Source organism: Staurois parvus, unplaced genomic scaffold, assembly GCF_062004578.1.
Source record: "Staurois parvus isolate SC_StPar_1 unplaced genomic scaffold, SC_StPar_1.0 ptg000068l, whole genome shotgun sequence".
Taxonomy (NCBI): Eukaryota; Metazoa; Chordata; class Amphibia; order Anura; family Ranidae; genus Staurois; species Staurois parvus.
Genome location: NW_028317864.1, coordinates 6499482 through 6519240, shown reverse-complemented (window position 1 = coordinate 6519240; position 19759 = coordinate 6499482). Strand labels below are relative to the sequence as shown.

General features: G+C 42.8%; 1 protein-coding gene across 3 annotated transcripts in view; it reads right to left on the bottom strand.

Annotated features, from left to right (window-relative positions):
• Positions 1-19759, bottom strand: part of PTGES (prostaglandin E synthase) — a 256421-nt gene that overhangs the window by 121980 nt on the left and 114682 nt on the right. For 2 of the 3 annotated variants that reach the window (XM_089669075.1, XM_089669074.1), the window contains 2 exons: positions 5555-5703; positions 5288-5335 (listed from right to left, as the gene is read on the bottom strand). In XM_089669075.1, coding sequence (XP_089525201.1) covers positions 5288-5335; positions 5555-5589 — 83 coding nt within the window. In that variant the 5' untranslated portion in view covers positions 5590-5703. Of the gene's footprint in view, positions 1-916; positions 1057-5287; positions 5336-5554; positions 5704-19759 lie in introns of those variants that run through there. The other variant, XM_089669073.1, reaches the window with a different exon arrangement.

Sequence of the window (19759 nt, the reverse complement as noted above, 5' to 3'; positions counted from 1 at the left end):
CTTCTCACTATTATTCTCTATTGCGTCTTCAGATTTCTGTAACTATCAGGTTTTTTTTTATAATTGACAGGACATTAATTTCACAAGGGAGCACATTTGAAAGTGTCAGTATGATGGAAAATGTATGATCTTAAAGCAACCCTGTCACTATACCCGACTTTACCAATCAAGCTCTCCCTGTAAGGCCCCTTTCACAAAAAGGGGTCTGATCAGGTCTGCCTGTCAGTTCTGATCGGACAGTCCATTCACCTGTGTCTGTTTACACCTCCCTACCTCCAATCCAATGTGGTCCACTAAAAAAAATGGAAGGGGACCTGTGCCCATCTGTCTAGGTGGTCCGGATCGAAAGACAGTTGGGTGCAACGGACAGTGCCCATCTGTCTAGGTGGTCCGGATCGAAAGACAGTTGGGTGCAACGGACAGCAGAGTCCATTTACTCTTGGCTACACATAAAGCAGAGCAGGCTCGGCTCTGCTGGCTCGGCTCTCCAGAAACTGAGTGGACACGGACCTGTCAACCGCCTGCCAGGGGCAGACTGACAACTCATGGGGCCCCCGGGCAATAGGGGATCATGGGGCCCCCGTTTCCTTGCCCAAACTTAAAAAAGCATATGAAAAAGGTACCAGGGGCATCTCATGGGGCCCCCTACTGACCCTGGGCCCTTGGGCAGTGCCCGAGTTTCCAAATGGTCAGTCCGCCCCTGCCGCCTGCTTTGCTCTGATCAGCAGGTATCAGTGGACAGATCCCCTACTGATCAAAACAAAGTCTGCCCTGTATAAAAGGGACCTTAAAGATAAGTGAACATGCTTACATCTCTTGCTGCCCCGAACTACCAATCAATTTGTGAAAAATTATCTTGTGAAGTCCACTGGAAATGCAACACTTTTATGAGTGTCAAGGGGCTTGTGTTGCATACCTGGAGGAGATCGAGTTGAAGAGGGGGCTTCTCTTGCACCTCTTATCCAACAACCCTGATAGTGGTGACAAGGTGGTGTGAGGACACGCAGTGGCATGAGGACCAGTGTAGCAGGCAGCGCCAGCTGTTGGTTGCAGGATCTGGACGATCGTGGATCAAAAAAGAGGGACCAGAGATCAGTACATGGTGACACTTGATCAGCGGACAGCAGCAAAGCCAGGACACAAGCCAAAAGTTCAACAGCCAGGCATCAAGGTACAGGAACATCAGGCAGAGGCAGGTTGCAAGCGAGAGTCAGTTCACAGCCAGGCAGTGAGGTATGGGAACATAAGGCAGAAGAGAAATCGGGGTACAAGCTAAGGTCACAAAAGGTAGGCAAGAATTCAAAGACAGGTCAGAAGCAAGCCGTGTCCTGCATAGAAAAGCAAATGTATCAGGTTAGGGCACAGGTAAAGCAGGAACTAGCTGAAGACCTTTCAGAAATCTGTTTGTGTCGCAATCCATTTTAAATAGAATGTTTGGTGCCAATGCCAGTGTCTGGTGTGCATGTGTCACTTAGCTTGCACGCTGATATGTTTGCAAATGCATGCTAATGCCCATCTTGAAGTAAGCCTCTGCTCAGAATTATGAGCATGGACAATGCCACGAACATGGAATAGTCTTCTGGTTCCGTTAGATACCGGTCTTTTCTTAAGGCTGCCTGCCCACGGAGCCCACTGTTTCCTACTGCTGTCCTCAACATCACTACAGGGAACTTTGAAACTAAAGATGGCTATACACTAGCAGAACTTTGTAAGGAAATTCAGAAAAATCGTTCATCATAATATCCGATAATACTATTATGAAGATAAAAGCGAAAAAAAATAGCACAAGGGATCCAATAGTGTAATATGTTAAAACCAAATCAAATTTATTTTTAAAAAACCAAACAGAATAAAATGCACTCACAAAGGTATGAGGGTCATTCAGACTGACTGGGGTGGTAAATAGTGAGCTGTGAAAAGTGGCAGACTCTGTTCTGGATGGAAGATAGAACACTGAAGCCACAAGGCTGAGCGCTTGTGTTTATTGTTTTTTATTTGACAATACCAATATGGATTGGACAAATTTTGTATGAAAACCCTGAAAATTTTTATTGCAATTTCCTTGCCAAAGTTTGGAATTCTACGTTAGGTTTCAGGATGCACAGGCACATTACAAATGGTGTGAAATTCTCGGGAATTGTCAAAATAGATCATCAATTTTTCTCTATGAGAAAATCAAACAAACACTTCATAAACATTTTTTTAAAAACAAAATTCTATTGGTGAATGGCCAGCTTTATTTTTTACTTACCCCTGCCAGTGTCATACTCGCCTATCTTCAGTTCAGTTGGATATCTGTTGTGTAGCCTGAACTTCAAATTCATGCTTCACTCTCCATTCAATGCTATAGATATCTCCTACTCCGAAAGTAGAGTACAAACTTTCCATAGACCCGAATGAAGGCATAGAGCCTATGCAGGGGCTGGCTGAGAAAATTTTGACAAGCAGCTATATGGCACCAAAAAGGCCACACAACTGAAATCTCACTGTAAAAAAATGTGTGTGAAGCTGGCCATATGTCAATATAGTTGCATATGAAAATTTTGTTTTTTGGAACCTTTGTACGATTTTCTAATGGTTAGTGGGATCAAATCGACATTTGTGTTCATTCGCAGCAATGAGAAAATTTGAAGGAGCAGGATGGAAAATTGTTCTCCAACTAACAAAATTTTAAATGTGAATGTGGCTTTCATTCATATTGTAATATAACCTGTTTTAACATGTCTAGGATTTCATTCAAGTAGCAGGTCATTATTTTACAGACTTTCAAACAAAATTAGTCGACTCAAATAATTAAGAACAATCTGACAAACAATTTTTCTACAAATGTTCTAACCATGTATGGCCAGCTTTACAGCACTAAAAATGCACTTAGAATTTAAACCCATCATTTACATCAGGATACAATGGAAATATTTTTCATATAGTTTCAAAATTCAGTCTAATACACCAAAGCATGATTTTAACTTTTTTACAGCTTCCAGTTTTACTAATAAAATTTCTGTCAACTTCATGTCTGAACAATAACAATTACTTTCTGTGGTTAGCGATAAATATAGCTGTAATGATAATAAACATTCATAAAACTGTAGTGTTCTGCGGCACCTGAAATATTTTACCATCAAAGAGGAACTGTCACACAAACTAAATGACCACATCTGAAAAAAGGAAGGATCAAGATGACAGCTTTGGAAAATATACCCTAACAACTGCCAGTACGATAGTTTTCATATTTCTGTCCCAGGTTTATATTTGAAATGGCTATGGTGCAGTGATTCCAGCTGTGAGGACTCTGATGGAGAGCAGAGACACATGAGACGAGAGCCACAATAAAGGAGGGAAGAGATAAAGGTGATGAGTATGAGGACAGAGAGTGAATGAGGGCAGAGACACAGAAGCTAAGGATATGGACAGCAAAATTGGTAAAAGCACAGATGCTAAGTTTGGGGACAGTGAGAAAGGCAGAGATGCAGGAGTTGAGCGGGGACAGTGAGAGAGGCAGAGATACAGGAGTTGAGCGAGGACAGTACAAGACAGAGACATAGGAGATAAGTGAGGGTAAAGACACAGAAGCTAAGGATGGGGACAGTGAAAAAGGGCAGGGCTGAATAAGGCCAATGAATGACAAAGACAGAGGAGCTGAGTGAGAATAGTAAAAACAGAGACACGTGATAAATGAGGACAGTGAAGAAGGACAGAGACAAAGGAACTGAGTGAGGACAGCGAAGGACAGAGACACAGGATTTGAGCAAGGACAGTAAAGGACAGAGACAACGGAACTGAGTGAGGACAGAGGCACAGGAGATGAGTGAGGACAGTAAAGAAGGACAGAGACATAGGAACTGAGTGAGGACAGCAAAGAAAAGAGACATAGGAGATGAATGAGGACAGTAAAGAAGGACAGAGGCACAGGAGATGAGTGAGGACAGTGATGTAGAATAGAGGCACAGGAGATGAGTGAGGACAGTGATGTAGAATAGAGGCACAGGAGATGAGTGAGGACAGAGTGATGTAGAGTAGAGGCACAGATGAGTGAGGACAGTGATGTGGGGTAGAGACAAAGGAGATGAGTAAGGACAGGGTGATGTAGAATAGAGGCACATGAGATGAGTGAGGATAGTGATGTAGAGTAGAGGCACAGGAGATGAGTGAGGACAGAGTGATGTAGAGTAGAGGCACAGATGAGTGAGGACAGTGAAGTGGGGTAGAGACAATGGAGATGAGTAAGGACAGGGTGATGTAGAGTAGAGGTACAGGAGATGAGTGAGGATAGTGATGTAGAATAGAGGCACATGAGATGAGTGAGGACAGTGATGTAGAGTAGAGGCACAGGAGATGAGTGAGGATAGTGATGTAGAGTAGAGGCATAGGAGATTAGTAAGGACAAGGTGATGTAGAGTAGAGGCACAGATGAGTGAGGATAGTGATGTAGAGTAGAGGCATAGGAGATTAGTAAGGACAAGGTGATGTAGAGTAGAGGCACAGATGAGTGAGGATAGTGATGTAGAGTAGAGGCATAGGAGATTAGTAAGGACAAGGTGATGTAGAGTAGAGGCACAGATGAGTGAGGACAGTGATGTGTGGTAGAGACAAAGGAGATTAGTGACAACTTTAATTATAGTCTTATTTCCCCTTTCTTGGGGTAGTATGTCTGATGGGAACAAATGTACTCTCTACTTAGCTGAGATTTGATATATAGAGTTTGTTGACTGAGGAGGCAATAAAGCACAGTCACCCACTAGAAGGAGACTCTGCAATCTGTGTAAAGTATGTTATACGGAAGTAGATTGTAGAAAAAAACGTAGTGATATTTACAACTGCATTTCCTCCAGAAATCATTGTGTTTTTACTCAACCCCAAACAAAACTGTATTTTTAGTTCTGCATGGAGTTCTCCTTTAATGAAACTTATTTGCCATATTGGTTTTTACTTCAGTGAACATGCCATTGAGCACAGATGTGCTCCAGGCTCTGTTTATGAATAGAGTGTGGCTGCTGCTGCTTGTAAAGCCCATTGGATGGACAAAGAATTTAGAAAATGCAGCCCAATTACATTTTGGTAATTGCAGACGGCTACAAGGCATTGTGGCTATCAGACATACTGTATACTATCAAAGAGAAGAAAAAAAAACAGCTGGATATTTTTTTTTCATTCGTGTACCTTAAGGACATTTCCACCCATAACGAAAATTCAGTCAAAAATAATTTCTGGTGAACTGAATCTTTATACCTCTTGCAAACACTCCAGTAGAAGGTTTTCTGTTTCCACAATTTCTGGTTCTACTCACCAGCAGCATCTTCTGCTAAGCCAAATAGTTCCACCCTGACAGGTTCCCCTTAGGTAGAATAAACAAACAATTAGGAACACAGTTGTCAGAGACTGACACTTTAATTATTACTATGTGGAAGGGGGCAAAGACACAGACATTGCAGAGAAGTGTCACCAGAACAGGTATGTAGATAAGGAATTGTAGATTTAGTTTGATTTTGTTGATCTCCATACTTGTTCCAGATCAGCAACTAGAATATTTCTGAAGGTAGGTAAGCATACCAACCAGAAAACTAGTAGGTCAATAATGGCAGCTTCCATGTTGATGGTGTCTTTATTCAAGTAACATGGTGATCTTCTTAATTCTTCTCCAGCATCGGCAGTCCTTAAAGTGAATCTGTGTCACGATCATGTACACTAAAGTATTTACATGTTCTGAAAAAATAGTGAAAGCACTGTCAGACAAGCCCCCATTCATTTCTGTATCAATAAGCATTGTAAAGAAATTCATTTTCAAAATTTACAACCCACGCACTGTGCTTTTTATGAGAATAGAATCTCAGCATATATAAAAGAGTTGACTGGAAATTCTAAGGTAAGCATTTTATTAATGTCTCCAGATAATATTAGGGGGTTCATTAACCCCTTGCCTTCTTCTGTACTTACGGTATATATGCGGCCTCACTGCAGTGGGTTTTCTTTCCTAGGGCTGCATATACAGTTAGATTCATATATATTTGAACACAGGCACAATTTTAGTTTTTTTAAGGTATTTACCAAAACATATTCATGCTATAGTTATATAATGGATATGGGCTGAAAGTGCATACTCTTAGGTTTAATTTGAGGGTATGTACATCCAAATTGGAGGAAGGGTTTAGGAATTACAGCTCTTAAGAGTAGCCACCCCCCTTTTTCAAGGGACCAAAAGTAATTGGACAATTGAATCAAAAGGTGTTTCATGGCCAGGTGTGGGCTACTCCATTATTTCTTCGTCAATTAAGCAGGTAAAAGGTCTGGAGTTGATTCTAAGTGTGGTATTTGCATTTTGAATCTATTGTTGTGAACCTACATCAAGCATTCAAAGGATCTGTCCATGCAAGTGAAACAGGACATTGAAAGACTTCAAAAATGAAACAAATCCATCAGAAAGACAGCAGCAACATTAGGAGTGGCCAAATCAACAGTTTGGTACATTTTGAGGAAAGAAGAACGTGCTGGTGAGCTCAGCAACATAGAAAGGCATGGACGTGCACGGAAGACAACAGTGGCGAATGATCGCAGTATCCTCTCTATGGTAAAGAAAAACCCATTCACTACATCCAGACAAGTGAAGGACACTCTCCAGGAAATGGGCATATTATTGTCAAAGTCTACAATCAAGAGAAGACTAAGATGAATCTGTACCAGAATGATGGGAAGAAAAAAGTGTAGAGAAGGCTTTGAACAGCTCATGATCCAAAGCACACAACGTCATCTGTAAAACATGGTGGAGGCAGTGTGATGGCATGGGCATGCATGGCTTCCAGTGGCACTGGGTCATTGATGTTTATTGATGATGTGACAGAAGACAGAAGCAGCCGGATGAATTCTGCAATATTTAGAGATATACAGTACTGTCCACCCAGATTCAGCCAAATGCAGCAAAGCTGATTGGACGGCGCTTCACAGTACAGATGGACAATGATCCAAAACACACTGCAAAAGCAACCCAGGAGCTTTTGAGGGAAAAGAAGTGGAATATTCTGCAATGGCCGAGTCAATCACCTCATCTCAACCCAATTGAGCATTCATTTCACTTGCTGAAGGCAAAACTAAAGGCAGAAAGACCCACAAACAAAGAACAACCAAAGACAGCTGTAGTTACAGCCTGGCAAAGCATCAGAAAAAAGGAAACCCAGTCTTTGGTAATGTCCAGTGGACTTTTCACCCAATCAATGTATATGCTTTGCCTGCATCATATGCCCTATAAATGATACTGTTAGTTCCTCAATAAAACAGAATTTTAGGAAGTTGGCAAACTGCGAAGTGTCAGTGTCTTACTTCCACGTGCACGTATTCTCATATTAATTTGGCTCACTGGTAGATCACGGTAAATGGTCTGTAAGTGACCTAGTCCAAAACACCTGTCCTGGTGTCATTAAGACCGAGGTGAAGGGCAATCTCCCCAATAAATATCTGGCAAAAGTTCTAATTTTTCATCACTGTATACAAAATGGTAAAGAAAATAAAACTTTTGCTGGACTTGAAAGACGTGTTCTAAAATGCTTTTAAGTTAACCAACTTGCAGAATGTTTGCTGGTCTTACGCGCCAGAATTGCATGTGCGGGCTGTAAATACAAAGAAAGGATGGATCAATTTATGTCTGACAGGATAGTTACACATTACCCTCATTACTTTAGCCATTGACCTAATTACTGAATCCCAGTTATGTGTGTTCCTTGAGGCAACATTCCAGATGCACACAGATGTGTACATCCAAAAAAAAAAGTATGCTTGGGAGTGCAAGTCCTGCCAGGTTTTTCACAATTCATGGCCAGTCAAAAAAAAAAATATATATATATTACACTTTAAGAACTATAAAAAGAAACAAATACACATGTATTGTATAAAAATACACAGATAAGAAACAACTTGATGACCACAGACCTGATATTGAGTAGGTCCCCCATTTGCCTCCTAAACAGCCCTGACCTATGGAGGTATGGACTCCACTAGACCTCTGAAGGTATGCCGTGGTATACCTTCACCAATATGTCAGTAGCAGATCTTTTTAAGACTTGTAAGTTGTGAGGTGGGGCTTCCATGGATCAGACTTCTTTTTCTAGCACATCCCACAGATGCTCCATTGGTTTGAGATCTGGAGAATTTGGAGGCCAAGTCAATACCTCAAACTCGTTGTTGTGTTCCTCAAACCATTCTTGAACCATTTTTGCAGTGTGGCAAGGTGTTATCCTTCTGAAAGCTGCCCTAAAAAACAGGGAATACCATTTCCATGAAGGGGTCAACTTGTTCAGCAATAAAGTACAGGTAGGTGGTATGTGTCAAGTAACTTCCACTTGCATGGCAGAACCCAAGGTTTCCCAGTAGAACATTGCCCAAAGCATCATACTGCCTCCGTCAACTTGCCTTTCTTTCCATACTGTATCCTGGTGCCATCTCTTCCCCAAAAAAAAAGTTATGCACACGCACCCGACCATCCATAATGTAAAAGAAAACATGATTCCTCATACCAGGCCACCTTCTTGCTCTGTGGTTCAGTTCTGATGCTCACATGTCCATTGTAGGCACTTTTGGTCATGGACATGGGTCAGCATGGGCACCCTGATTGCTCTGCGGTTATGCACCCCTTTACACAACAAACTACAATGCCCATTTTTTCAGCTTTCAACACATCAACTTCAGGGACAACATGTTCAATTGCTGCCTAATACCGTGTATCCTATCAACTTTCAGATGCCATTGTAATGAGATAACCAATGTTATTTACTTAACCTGATCAGTCAGTGGTCATAAGGTTATGGCTGATCGCTTCTATGCACACATTTTTTTTTTTCTTAGCAATGTGAATATGTTTGTTTGGCCATGTAGTTGATGAGCTTAATGCTAAAAATGTAATGATGTATTGTAACATTTTTCCTCTTTGCAGTTCTCAAAGTGTGTGTAAAATCTAACAAACTTTTCTTATTGGAAAGTTTTGTTATATCTGTTCGAAAAACAAAAAAAACAAAATTATATATACAGTATATACTCTACCCATACTGCTTTTTTACCAGCTACATTGTACATAACATTTCTTACCAATGCTTATGGAGGAAAGGCGAGGGGGAGGCATTCTGTTGCCCTGTCCTGGGGTGACAATGCTGCTCCTAAACAAATACAGTACAATAAGTTACCACTGTCACCCTAGGACAGGAAGGCTGTTACTGGCAAGATCATCAGATGAATTAAAAAATAAAAGCCTGAAAAAAGGCAGGATAGGCTTCCCCAAAGAGATAGGTTTTCAGAGATCGCCTAAAAGTGACCAGAGTAGGTGATAGTCTGATAAATTGTGGTAGAGTTCCAAAGGATGGGGGAAGCTCTGTAGAAGTCCTAGAGAGGAGCATGGGAGGAGGAGACAAGGAAGCTAGAGAGTAGGAGGTCTTGCGAGGAGCGGAGAGTACGGTTTGGGTGATATTTAGAGACAAGATCGGTGATGTAATTTGGGGCAGAGTTATAAATGGCTTTATACGTTATTGTTAGTGTTTTGAATTATGTGGTTACAATAGCTCAGCCATCTTTGCTCATTAAATATACACATCTTGCTCTCTGTTTAACAGTGCCATTGGTTGACTGTGAATTGCCACTATTGCCCATTTGCTGCTCATGTGTTTTATGATGACCTGTTTGCCATCATGTCAATAAATGGGCAACAATGTGTTGCCAACTAACTTTGCAAACCTTCTTCACTGCCTATAGGCATGTTTAGTTCTGTTAGATGTTGGATACATAGATGATTGACATTGTTGAACATCATCTCAAAATACGAGGGGCGTTCAAACCAGGACTTTTGAGTTTATATAATAAAAGAACAAATTTCAAGGAGTGGAAACTGCGTTTATTTTTCAACATACTCCCCTGCTACATTTATACACTAATCCCAGCATTTAACTAATGCCTGGAAATCTTAGGCATAGAAAGATTTGTCAGTACTCCTGAGCCATCCTAGGACAGCCTGCTTCACTTCGTCATCATTGTGAACACCATTCCCACAGAAAGATTAATCTCTCAATTTCACAACAGGTTATGCGTTGATTATCCAGGATCAGGCATTCCATACACAGAATGTTTACAGAAATGATTGCTGTGGGCTGAAAACCACCACGACCGGGATGGTCATTGATGTGAAAATGACCATCTTTGAAACATTTACACCATTCAAATGTAACAAGTAACAGGACACACTTGCCACTTACTACTGCGAGTAGTACTGCCATGCTAGTATCCCTTTTTATACCTGTAAAATTAAAAGTCTCGGCTTGACTTGAACACCCCTTGTACCAGTGGCATTCTGAGCATTTGTCACTGGGTGCATACTGCCCTAGACAAACATACCTCTAGGTGCACTGTCCAGTCCTGTTCAGATGCAACAGCTGTCAGCCTCTCATAAAGTTTGACAGGCTGCCAGTAGCCTCCACTCAGAGCTAAGCGCCAGAGCCTAATGCACTCCATTGTGAATGAGGTCATACTGATCCTATGGCCTATTTCTGGTAACAAAATGTTTTTATTGAACATGGTAAAAAAAGCATACAAACTGAAATAACTCAATACAATACAGTGTAGCACAAGCAAGTAAACAACATGGAAATATCATACACGGATACATAAAAACACATATAAGGCCCACGCAGGGATCTAAATGATGCACCACAAAGCAGAAGGCTGTGAAGCCTACAATCATGCCAATGGAATCATGGAAAAATGTTCAACAAAATCATAGGGCTATCTGGTATCTCCAACAAATGATGGCCAGTAGGTCTTAACTAAATAAACCATGTAGAAGGAGAGATAAGCAGAAAGTAAGAGGAAGTTCAGAGAACTCAGAGGGGCAGGAAAAGTAGGCCTCCCAACTCTGGAAGAGACTGGAAAAAAAAAGGGGGAAAAGTGCAGGAAGAGCAAGCAAGTAGACCAGCAAAAGGAAAGAAGTCTGCCAATGAGGAGAGCAAGAAGACGCAGACCCCAAAATGGGGGATTGGAGGGGCAAATACCAACATATTAAAGATTAGTGAGTTTCGTAGTGAAGTGTGAGATCGGATGATAGTCCATCCAGGGTTGCTAGACTGAAAGGAACCTGTCATGGCTGTCTTCCAGCACTGCTGTCAGTTTTTCATTGATAAAGAAGCCTTGGATCCTAGACCTAACCTCCTCAAATTGTAAAGTAGGGGACTTCCAAGAGCCGGCTTTAGTTTGTTTAGTGGCCATAAAAAAAAAAAACCTACAAGCAAAGTTTACGAGGTAAGCTACGGAGCGACCTAAAAAGTAATGCTTCCATAGGATCTTTTTTGAGGTTAATAGACGTGATTGAATATATAAGGTTATATATATTATATATATACCCTGGTCCATAAACGGTGAGCCAGTGGACAAGTCCACCATACAGTGGGGCAAAAAAGTATTTAGTCAGCCACCAATTGTGCAAGTTCTCCCACTTAAAAAGATGAGAGAGGCCTGTAATTGGCATCATAGGTAGACCTCAACTATGAGAGACAAAATGAGAAAAAAAATCCAGACAATCACATTGGCTGATTTGAAAATAATTTAGTTGCAAATTATGGTGGAAAATAAGTATTTGGTCAATATCAAAAGTTCATCTCAATACTTTGTTATATATCCTTTGTTGGCAATGACAGAGGTCAAACGTTTCCTGTAAGTCTTCACAAGGTTGGCACACACTGTTGCTGGTATGTTGGCCCATTCCTCCATGCAAATCTCCTCTAGAGCAGTGATGTTTTGGGGCTGTCGCTGGGCAACATGGACTTTCAACTCCCTCCAAAGGTTATCTATGGGGTTGAGATCTGGAGACTGGCTAGGTCACTCCAGGACCTTGAAATGCTTCTTACGAAGCCACTCCTTCGTTGCCCGGGCGGTATGTTTGGGATCATTGTCATGTTGGAAGACCCAGCCATGTTTCATCTTCAATGCCCTTGCTGATGGAAGGAGGTTTGCACTCAAAATCTCACGATACATGGCCCCATTCATTCTGTCCTGTACATGGATCAGTCGTCCTGGTCCCTTTGCGGAGAAACAGCCCCAAAGCATGATGTTGCCACCCCCATGCTTCACAGTAGGTATGGTGTTCTTTGGATACAACTCAGCATTCTCTCTCCTCCAAACACGACGAGTTGTGTTTCTACCAAACAGTTCTCTTATGGTTTCAGCTGACCATATGACATTGTCCCAATCCTCTTCTGGATCATCCAAATGCTCTCTAGCAAACTTCAGACGGGCCCGGACATGTACTGGCTTAAGCAGGGGGACACGTCTGGCACTGCAGGATCTGAGTCCCTGGCGGCGTAGTGTTACTGATGGTAGCCTTTGTTATGTTGGTCCCAGCTCTCTGCAGGTCATTCACTAGGTCCCCCCGTGTGGTCCTGGGATTTTTGCTCACCGTTCTTGTGATCATTTTGACCCCACGAGGTGAGATCTTGCGTGGAGCCCCAGATCGAGGGAGATTATCAGTAGTCTTGTATGTCTTCCATTTTCTAATTATTGCTCCCACAGTTGATTTGTTCACACCAAGCTGCTTGCCTATTGCAGATTCAGTCTTCCCAGCCTGGTTCAGGTCTACAATTTTGTTTCTGGTGTCCTTCGACAGCTCTTTGGTCTTCACCATAGTGGAGTTTGGAGTGTGACTGTCTAAGGTTGTGGACAGGTGTCTTTTATACTGATAACAAGTTCTAACAGGTGCCATTGATACAGGTAATGAGTGCAGGACAGAGGAGCCTCTTAAAGAAGAAGGTACAGGTCTGTGAGAGCCAGAAATCTTGCTTGATTGTAGGTGACCAAATACTTATTTTCCACCATAATTTGCAAATAAATTCTTTCCAAATCAGCCAATGTGATTGTCTGGATTTTTTTTTCTCATTTTGTCTCTCATTGTTGAGGTCTACCTATGATGCCAGTTACAGGCCTCTCTCATCTTTTTAAGTGGGAGAACTTGCACAATTGGTGGCTGACTAAATACTTTTTTGCCCCAATGTATATGGAGCTTGTACCATCTAAAGAACATCCTCGAAAACATCTAGAGTCATAACCCGGTATAAATTTAGCTAATCGAGTTGGGATGAAATACCATCTCGAAATCACCTTATAGGAATTCTCCAGTGCTGGTATGTTGCAAGAGCATTGAGAAACCACTTGCCATATAGGCACCCAATCTGCATTAGAGAGTTCTGTCTGAAGCTCCTCACCCCACTGTACACAATAGGTAGGTAAAGGTTTAGCCATATGACTCTGAATCGATAAATAGATGCGAGAGAGGGCACCTCTAGTGGAAGCCAACGCCTTACAAAGCGATTCGAAACTTGATAAGGTTATGGGGGAATCTTGTTAACGAACCAGAGGTTCAACAAAATGTTGTATTTGTAAATATCGAAAAACCTCTGAAGGTGGAATATCATAACTCTTGCGAAGTTGAGCAAATGTACGCAGACCTCGAGTTGTGAGCAGCAAGTGAATAGCTGTAAACCATGGGTTATCCACCATCGAAAGGTCATCTTATCAGAATCTCCCGGGGGAAAAAGCAGACAATTGAATAACTGAAGAAGAGGTAGGTGAGGGGAAAATAGGCCTGTAGAATACTTGCACGAATCACAAATTTTTAAGGAGTGAGCCAGGACTGGGTTCAATGGTTTAGGCCTAGAAGATGGAGGAAACCACAGCAAAGCCGAAGGCAAGAGAGGGTGCGTGTCCTAGTTATCTATCAGAGCCCACAGGGGTAGATCTCTATCAGAAAAAAGCTGGATAAGGGGAGTGATTTTGGCTGCAATGTAATAGTGATGAACGTTCGGGAGACCAAGATCACCCCAAATGCGTGGTCGATAAAGCAATTGTTTAGACAACCAGGGATGTCCCGAAGCCCAAACAAACTGCAGAATTTGACGTTGTAATATACGTAGTATATGAGGCGGAACACGAATAGGAAGCACTCGGAAAGGATAAAGCAATTTGGGGAGGTAGGTCATTTTAATCACATTAGCCCTACCGAACCAAGATAAGGTCATGGATTGCCAAGAAGAGATCAACCTAGTTAACTGAGAGAGTAAGGCAGGAATGTTTGCATGGGTAACAGGGCGTAAGTCTAATGCTCAGATAAGGAAGAGTGGAAGTCCACTGGAAAGGAAACTGAGATTGAAGATGTGCCAAAGTCGATTGAGGAAGTGAAATATTCATAGCCACCGGCTTAGTTGGATTTATGTGTAGACCCAAGATATACGCAAAACAAGTAAGAAGCCACAGGTGGTTAGGGAGAGAAACACGCGGGGAAGAAAGATATATTAGGATATCATCCTCGAAAAGCGCAATCTTATGGTGAAACCCCGCCAACTCAAGACCAGAAATGTCCAGATGAAGCCGAATACAAATGGCTAGAGGTTCTAAGGCCATAATAAAAAGGAGAGGAGACAGGGGACAGCCCTGACGAGTACCGCCTCATATTTGAAATTGAGAGGATTGAACCCCATGATAGCGGACTTTAGCTGACGGAATACTATAGAGTTGATAAATCCATTGAAGAAAATCCTCTCCCACGCCCCATCGCTGCAAAGCCATCTGTAAATAAGTCCAAGAAAGAGTGTCAAAAGCTTTGGACATATCCAGTGACAAAAACTTAAGATTGCGGGAGCATGTTTGTGCGAAGTGGCTAATTAAGACAGAGCACCAGACATCAGCTGCTTGACGTCGAGGTAAAAAACCTACTTGATCCTTATCGATTAAGGTAGGGACTAACGAGTTCAATCAGTCAGGAATAGGTTCAGGTCTGTACGAAGGCAGTCTACCTTCTGTTGGAGCTCAGCTGTTGGAGTCTGCTTAAAAAGTAATGTGACCTGCTCAAGTTCATGTTCTAGAGCTTGTCTATGTCGATCCTGTTCTCTACGTCGCCTGGAGGGCAATTGTATTATATGGCCCCTGGTAACCGCTTTATAGGCTTCCCAAGCAGTAATTGAAGAGGAGACCGAACCCATATTATTCCGAAAGTATTCCAACAAATGAATCTTAACATCTTCAACTACAGAGGAAAAGGAGAGGAGGGAATCATTAAGGCACCAGGCAGGAGCTCTAGGACGTTGAGATGGCACTGAACATCGCATTAGTATAGGATCATGGTCAGACCAAGGGACTGTAGGAATCCAGATCGAGAGTAATTGTGGAAGGAAAGAAGGGGATCACAAAAACATGATCAATAAGAGAATAGCTAGAATGAGGATTGGAATAAAAGGTATAATCTCTAGAAGTGGAATGAAGTTCTCTCCAGGCATCAACGAGATTATGAGACCGAAGAACTTCACAGACAGCGGAGAGGAAGCTGATGAGCCAGAAGGAGGTTTATTCAGTTTAGGATTGAGGACTAAGTTAGAGTTGCCCGAAAGCATAAGCTGACCTTTCTGATGAGTCTGAAGAACTGATAAAAAGGTGCGTGAAAAAACGGGTTTGTGTTTGGTTAGGCGCGTAATATGAACAAATCGTAACATCTACATCATGCAGGGTCCCCACCACTATCAAATAGCACCCTGGGGGTCTTTATGTTCCTGTAAGGGCACGGAGTTGCGAATTGCCAAGAGAACACCACGTTTTTGATCGAAGCTGAGGCAAAAAAAACCAGAGCGTATCAACCATCTAAAAAGCATTGGGTATTAGAGGAAGTCAGGTGAGTTTCTTGCAGACAGGCTATATCAACTTTTGAGGAACGAAGGTATTTAAAGACTTTGGTTCTTTTCTGGGGTGAGTTGAGACCTTGAACATTAAATGACAACCAGGTGAGAGTCATGGTGACACGCAGAGGTCGCCCCACAGACGGGTTCCTCGCACCCCTCAAGGTGAACAGAAAAGAGAGAAAGAAAGAAGGAAAAAGGGTTGCCACAAAGAAAGAGGGAACCCCCAAAAAAAGAGAAAAACTGTTTACATAAATGGGCATACCGCTAAGCGGAAGTACTAAGCGGAAGTACTCATGAAATGCAACAGAGAGCAATGGTGATGCACAACGTGCATCCAAATGAACCCAAAGAGCACGGAAAACTGTGCCCCGCATTGGGGAACAAAATAGGGAGGCATGTAGCACCCCGTACACCCCCCCCCCACCCTTTCAAAACAATTTGCAAAGTTATCGTGGGAAAGGAGGACAACCATTCACAATGGGGTAAATGGCTTTAGTATAACTCAAAAAGAGCAATACTAGATTATAACAATGACATCAATCAAGACCTTGCACAAAAATAAGGACATACAATTAGTGGGGATCGCCCAATATTGCCCAGCCTCAGACGCACATGGCAAGCAGCGAACGGATGAGAGGGCGGGGCACAACCCCACTCCCACATGCTGGTTCTGCAGAAAGGGGAAGTTGAGGATCTAAAGCAAGCCCCCCACAACACTGGGAGAATAATACATGCATGGGGCCAAGAATCAACCGGCAGCATACCCGATTGGGCTCAATGCGTCCGTCAACTCTAGGATACCTAGTTCAGAATAAATAAATACACTATGAAACCGAACCACCCTCATAAAAGGTAATAACCCATAAAACAACTGACACAGAGTAAAAAAAAAAAAGGGGCTTACAACAATGACGTCCTTGCTTCAGAGTGGTGAGAGGGGCAGAAAAACCCCAATGGTGACAGTCACAGGAAATCCGCAGGATACTTTTGCAGGAAAAGACCTGAACCCCCTCTCAAAGCCAATGAGAGGGGCCAACCCAACGGGTAAAAACTGAAAATAAGCCACGGGGGCAGCAAAAAAAGGAACAAACCAACTTCAGATGGTCCTGAGGGTCAGCCTGTCCCCACCGGTTGGAAAGTGTGGGAATGAAGCCAGGCCATTGCTTGGGATCTCTTGTCCGCTTCTCGGTTAGAGGATCATCGTAGACTGCAGAGTTTTCGAGGCAGATGCGTTGATGAATTCGTTGAGGAAGTCTGTGATATAGAGTTGGGATCTAGGAGGTTAAGATCTGACAGACAGCGTTTAAGGTCAAGTGGGTTAAAGGCATCATATTGAGACCCCTTGTATACAAAGGACAATTTAAAGGGGAACCTGCACTGATAACGAATAAGATTGTCCTGAAGGATTTGAAGATACGGTTTCATAGATCTCCTCTTTGTTTCTCTAGCCACCCGCATCACCCGGTCTTTCATTTTATAATAATGAAATCTCAATATAATGTCCCGAGGATGACCTTTAGGTGGTCTTCGGCCCAAGGCCCTATGCACCCTATCTATCTCCAAACAATCCATCAGGGATCAGCTCTTGCAGGAGGGATAAAACTGAGCCATGGAGGTCCATAATACTCTCAGGTAGGCCTCTGCGACAAGCTCTGTTTTCAGCCTCTTCCAGCTGATTTTGGAGGGTGTATAATTCAGTTTGTAGGTTTTCTATATCACCTTCATGCCCATCTAGAACCATAGTAGCATCATCCATTCTGGGTTCTAAGAAAGCAACTCTCTCACCCACATTTCTGATTTCTTCAAGTAAATCACCTGATAATTTGTGAGAAATCTCACTAAGTTCCTCACGAATAATCCCCCTGATCTTACCCAAGAGAACTGTGTCCGGGTCCAAGCGAGGCAGCTGTATTGTAGAGCATATGGGAACTGCAAGGAGCTGTCCTCCGATTCCCCCCGTGAATGCCGTGTGGTCTCATCTGCAGGGGGAGACGGCACCATCTTGGCTGGGAGCTGGCGCTGCGTCCTAGGGTCAGCCTGTTGCTGCAGTTTTGCCTTATCCAGAGGTGTCATGGTCACAGATCGATCCCCTGTTCACACCGACACAAGGAGGGACCAGCGGAGAAGTTATAGTTATAGAGTCCTAGCTGTGGAAGGAGGAGGTTACGTGCCCGGGGTGAGCGGAGCTAGCTCAGACAGCAGCCATCTTGGGCAGCCTCGTGCATGCGCCCCCCCCCCTATTGCCTATTTTTTATTTCTTTTTTATTTCATTTCTTAGTTGTTAAACTGCAAGCAGCGCAAATTGTTACATTTGTATGACTCCCAGCCTGTGTGTGGGAGCAATCTGTGCGTTGTGATGTGAAACAAAAAATGTCCATATCTGGTTTTGCATTGTGGCACATTGTCAGCCCATACACATATACATATGGCATACCATACAATAACACGCACAACACACTGCAATGTAAAGGGCCCCTATAGATCCACTGTTCAATCATCTGTATACAGATGTAAAAAGCTTCTGCTTGGATATGCTGACTTATAAAGGGACATTGTGTAGGTGGCTTGGATAGCAGGAATGGGAGCAAACATTGTCTCCTTGCTTCATGCATTCATCCGTACATGATTCAGAGTAGAAGTTACAGGCTCGAATGGGGAGACAGGTAAAGACCTGCTTGTGCACTTCAACATCACTAGTAAAGCATGCACATAAAATATAGCAAAAAAGGGAAGGGGAAAAAATGACCAACAACCCTTCCATCCTCTTCCAGCAGCTTTGATCTGGTTATTGATATTACTTTTTTTTTTGCGAAATGATCCTCTCTAATTCTGTGGTTTGAGATATTATGTTATCAAAGCTTTCATCACGTCGCAAAGATTCTCTATGAAATATCTTTAAAGCTGAACTCTAGGCTGATATAATAGACATATGCTATTTCCATTTAATGATGTATTAATTACAGAGCTGCAATAAAATTAAGGATTTGAATATGACCTGCTATCAGACTCTTACTGTCCCTGTTCAGTAGGACTGAGATGAAGAAGCAACAAAGGAGCCAAATCAGTTCCCGTGCTTACAAGAAGCATGCTGATAGAGAAAGCAGAGTGACAGAGAGATGAGCTCATCACCTTGCTGCTTCTCCTTTCACTGTTAAGTTACAGGGTGCGTGGGGGGGGGGGGGCCAGGACAGTCTCGGCTCAGAGGAAATGGGTTGAATGGTGTTGGCCATCAGACTGAGGGCACCTTGTGGCTGAAAATAAATATTGTGGGAGAGAGCTCTGGATTGAAAGTGCATATTACAACAAAAGCTCTTTTTTATCTTTTAATTTGTTTTTCATTTTCATCTTGTTTCTTTCATTAAAGGATTAGTTCACCTTTAATGATATTTGCCAAACAAAATCCCTGTGCATTACAGCTTCCACATGTAGCACACTCTTCTATACATAGGTAAATTTAGTTTGGCTCACACGTAGCTAAAGTGAGCATGTCTGTGGGGTTCAAGCTCAGGTCAGGCTGGAGGGTTCTGCAGGTCAGACCTCTGTCACCTCCCCCTGGTGCTGGAAGTTTCCAGAAACTTCTGGAAGCTAGTGGGTGGGAGTACAGGGACAGGGATCTGAATATTTATGGCACTTTGACCAATCCCAAGGCAGGAGGCCTGGCAGGGTGGTAGGATGTGCCCATAAATATTGAAGAGCCTGGCGAGTAGGGTTTGTTGCTGGTTGGAGTATGGAGTGCTGAGCTGAGGATTGTGAGGCCTGGAGGGGACGCTTAGCTTCTGCTTGGAGGCAGAGCCCCCAGCCTGAGGAAGGGAGGAAAGGAGCAGTTTGATCAGAGGGATCTACACCACCCTTCAGTCTCATACTGGAGACACCCTGTATTGCAAGAGAGTACTTATACTGCAGGAGGCCTGAACAGCAGTCTTTGCCCACCAGCAGGACTTCAAGTGACAGTGTGAGTACCTCTACTTATCACCCCCAGAGCCATAATTTACCTTTAAACTCTCCCTTGCTCTGGAATTCACTCACAGAAGCCAGGTGCGCTGCTATTTCTACTAAGGGGACATGGAGCTCCTAAAAGT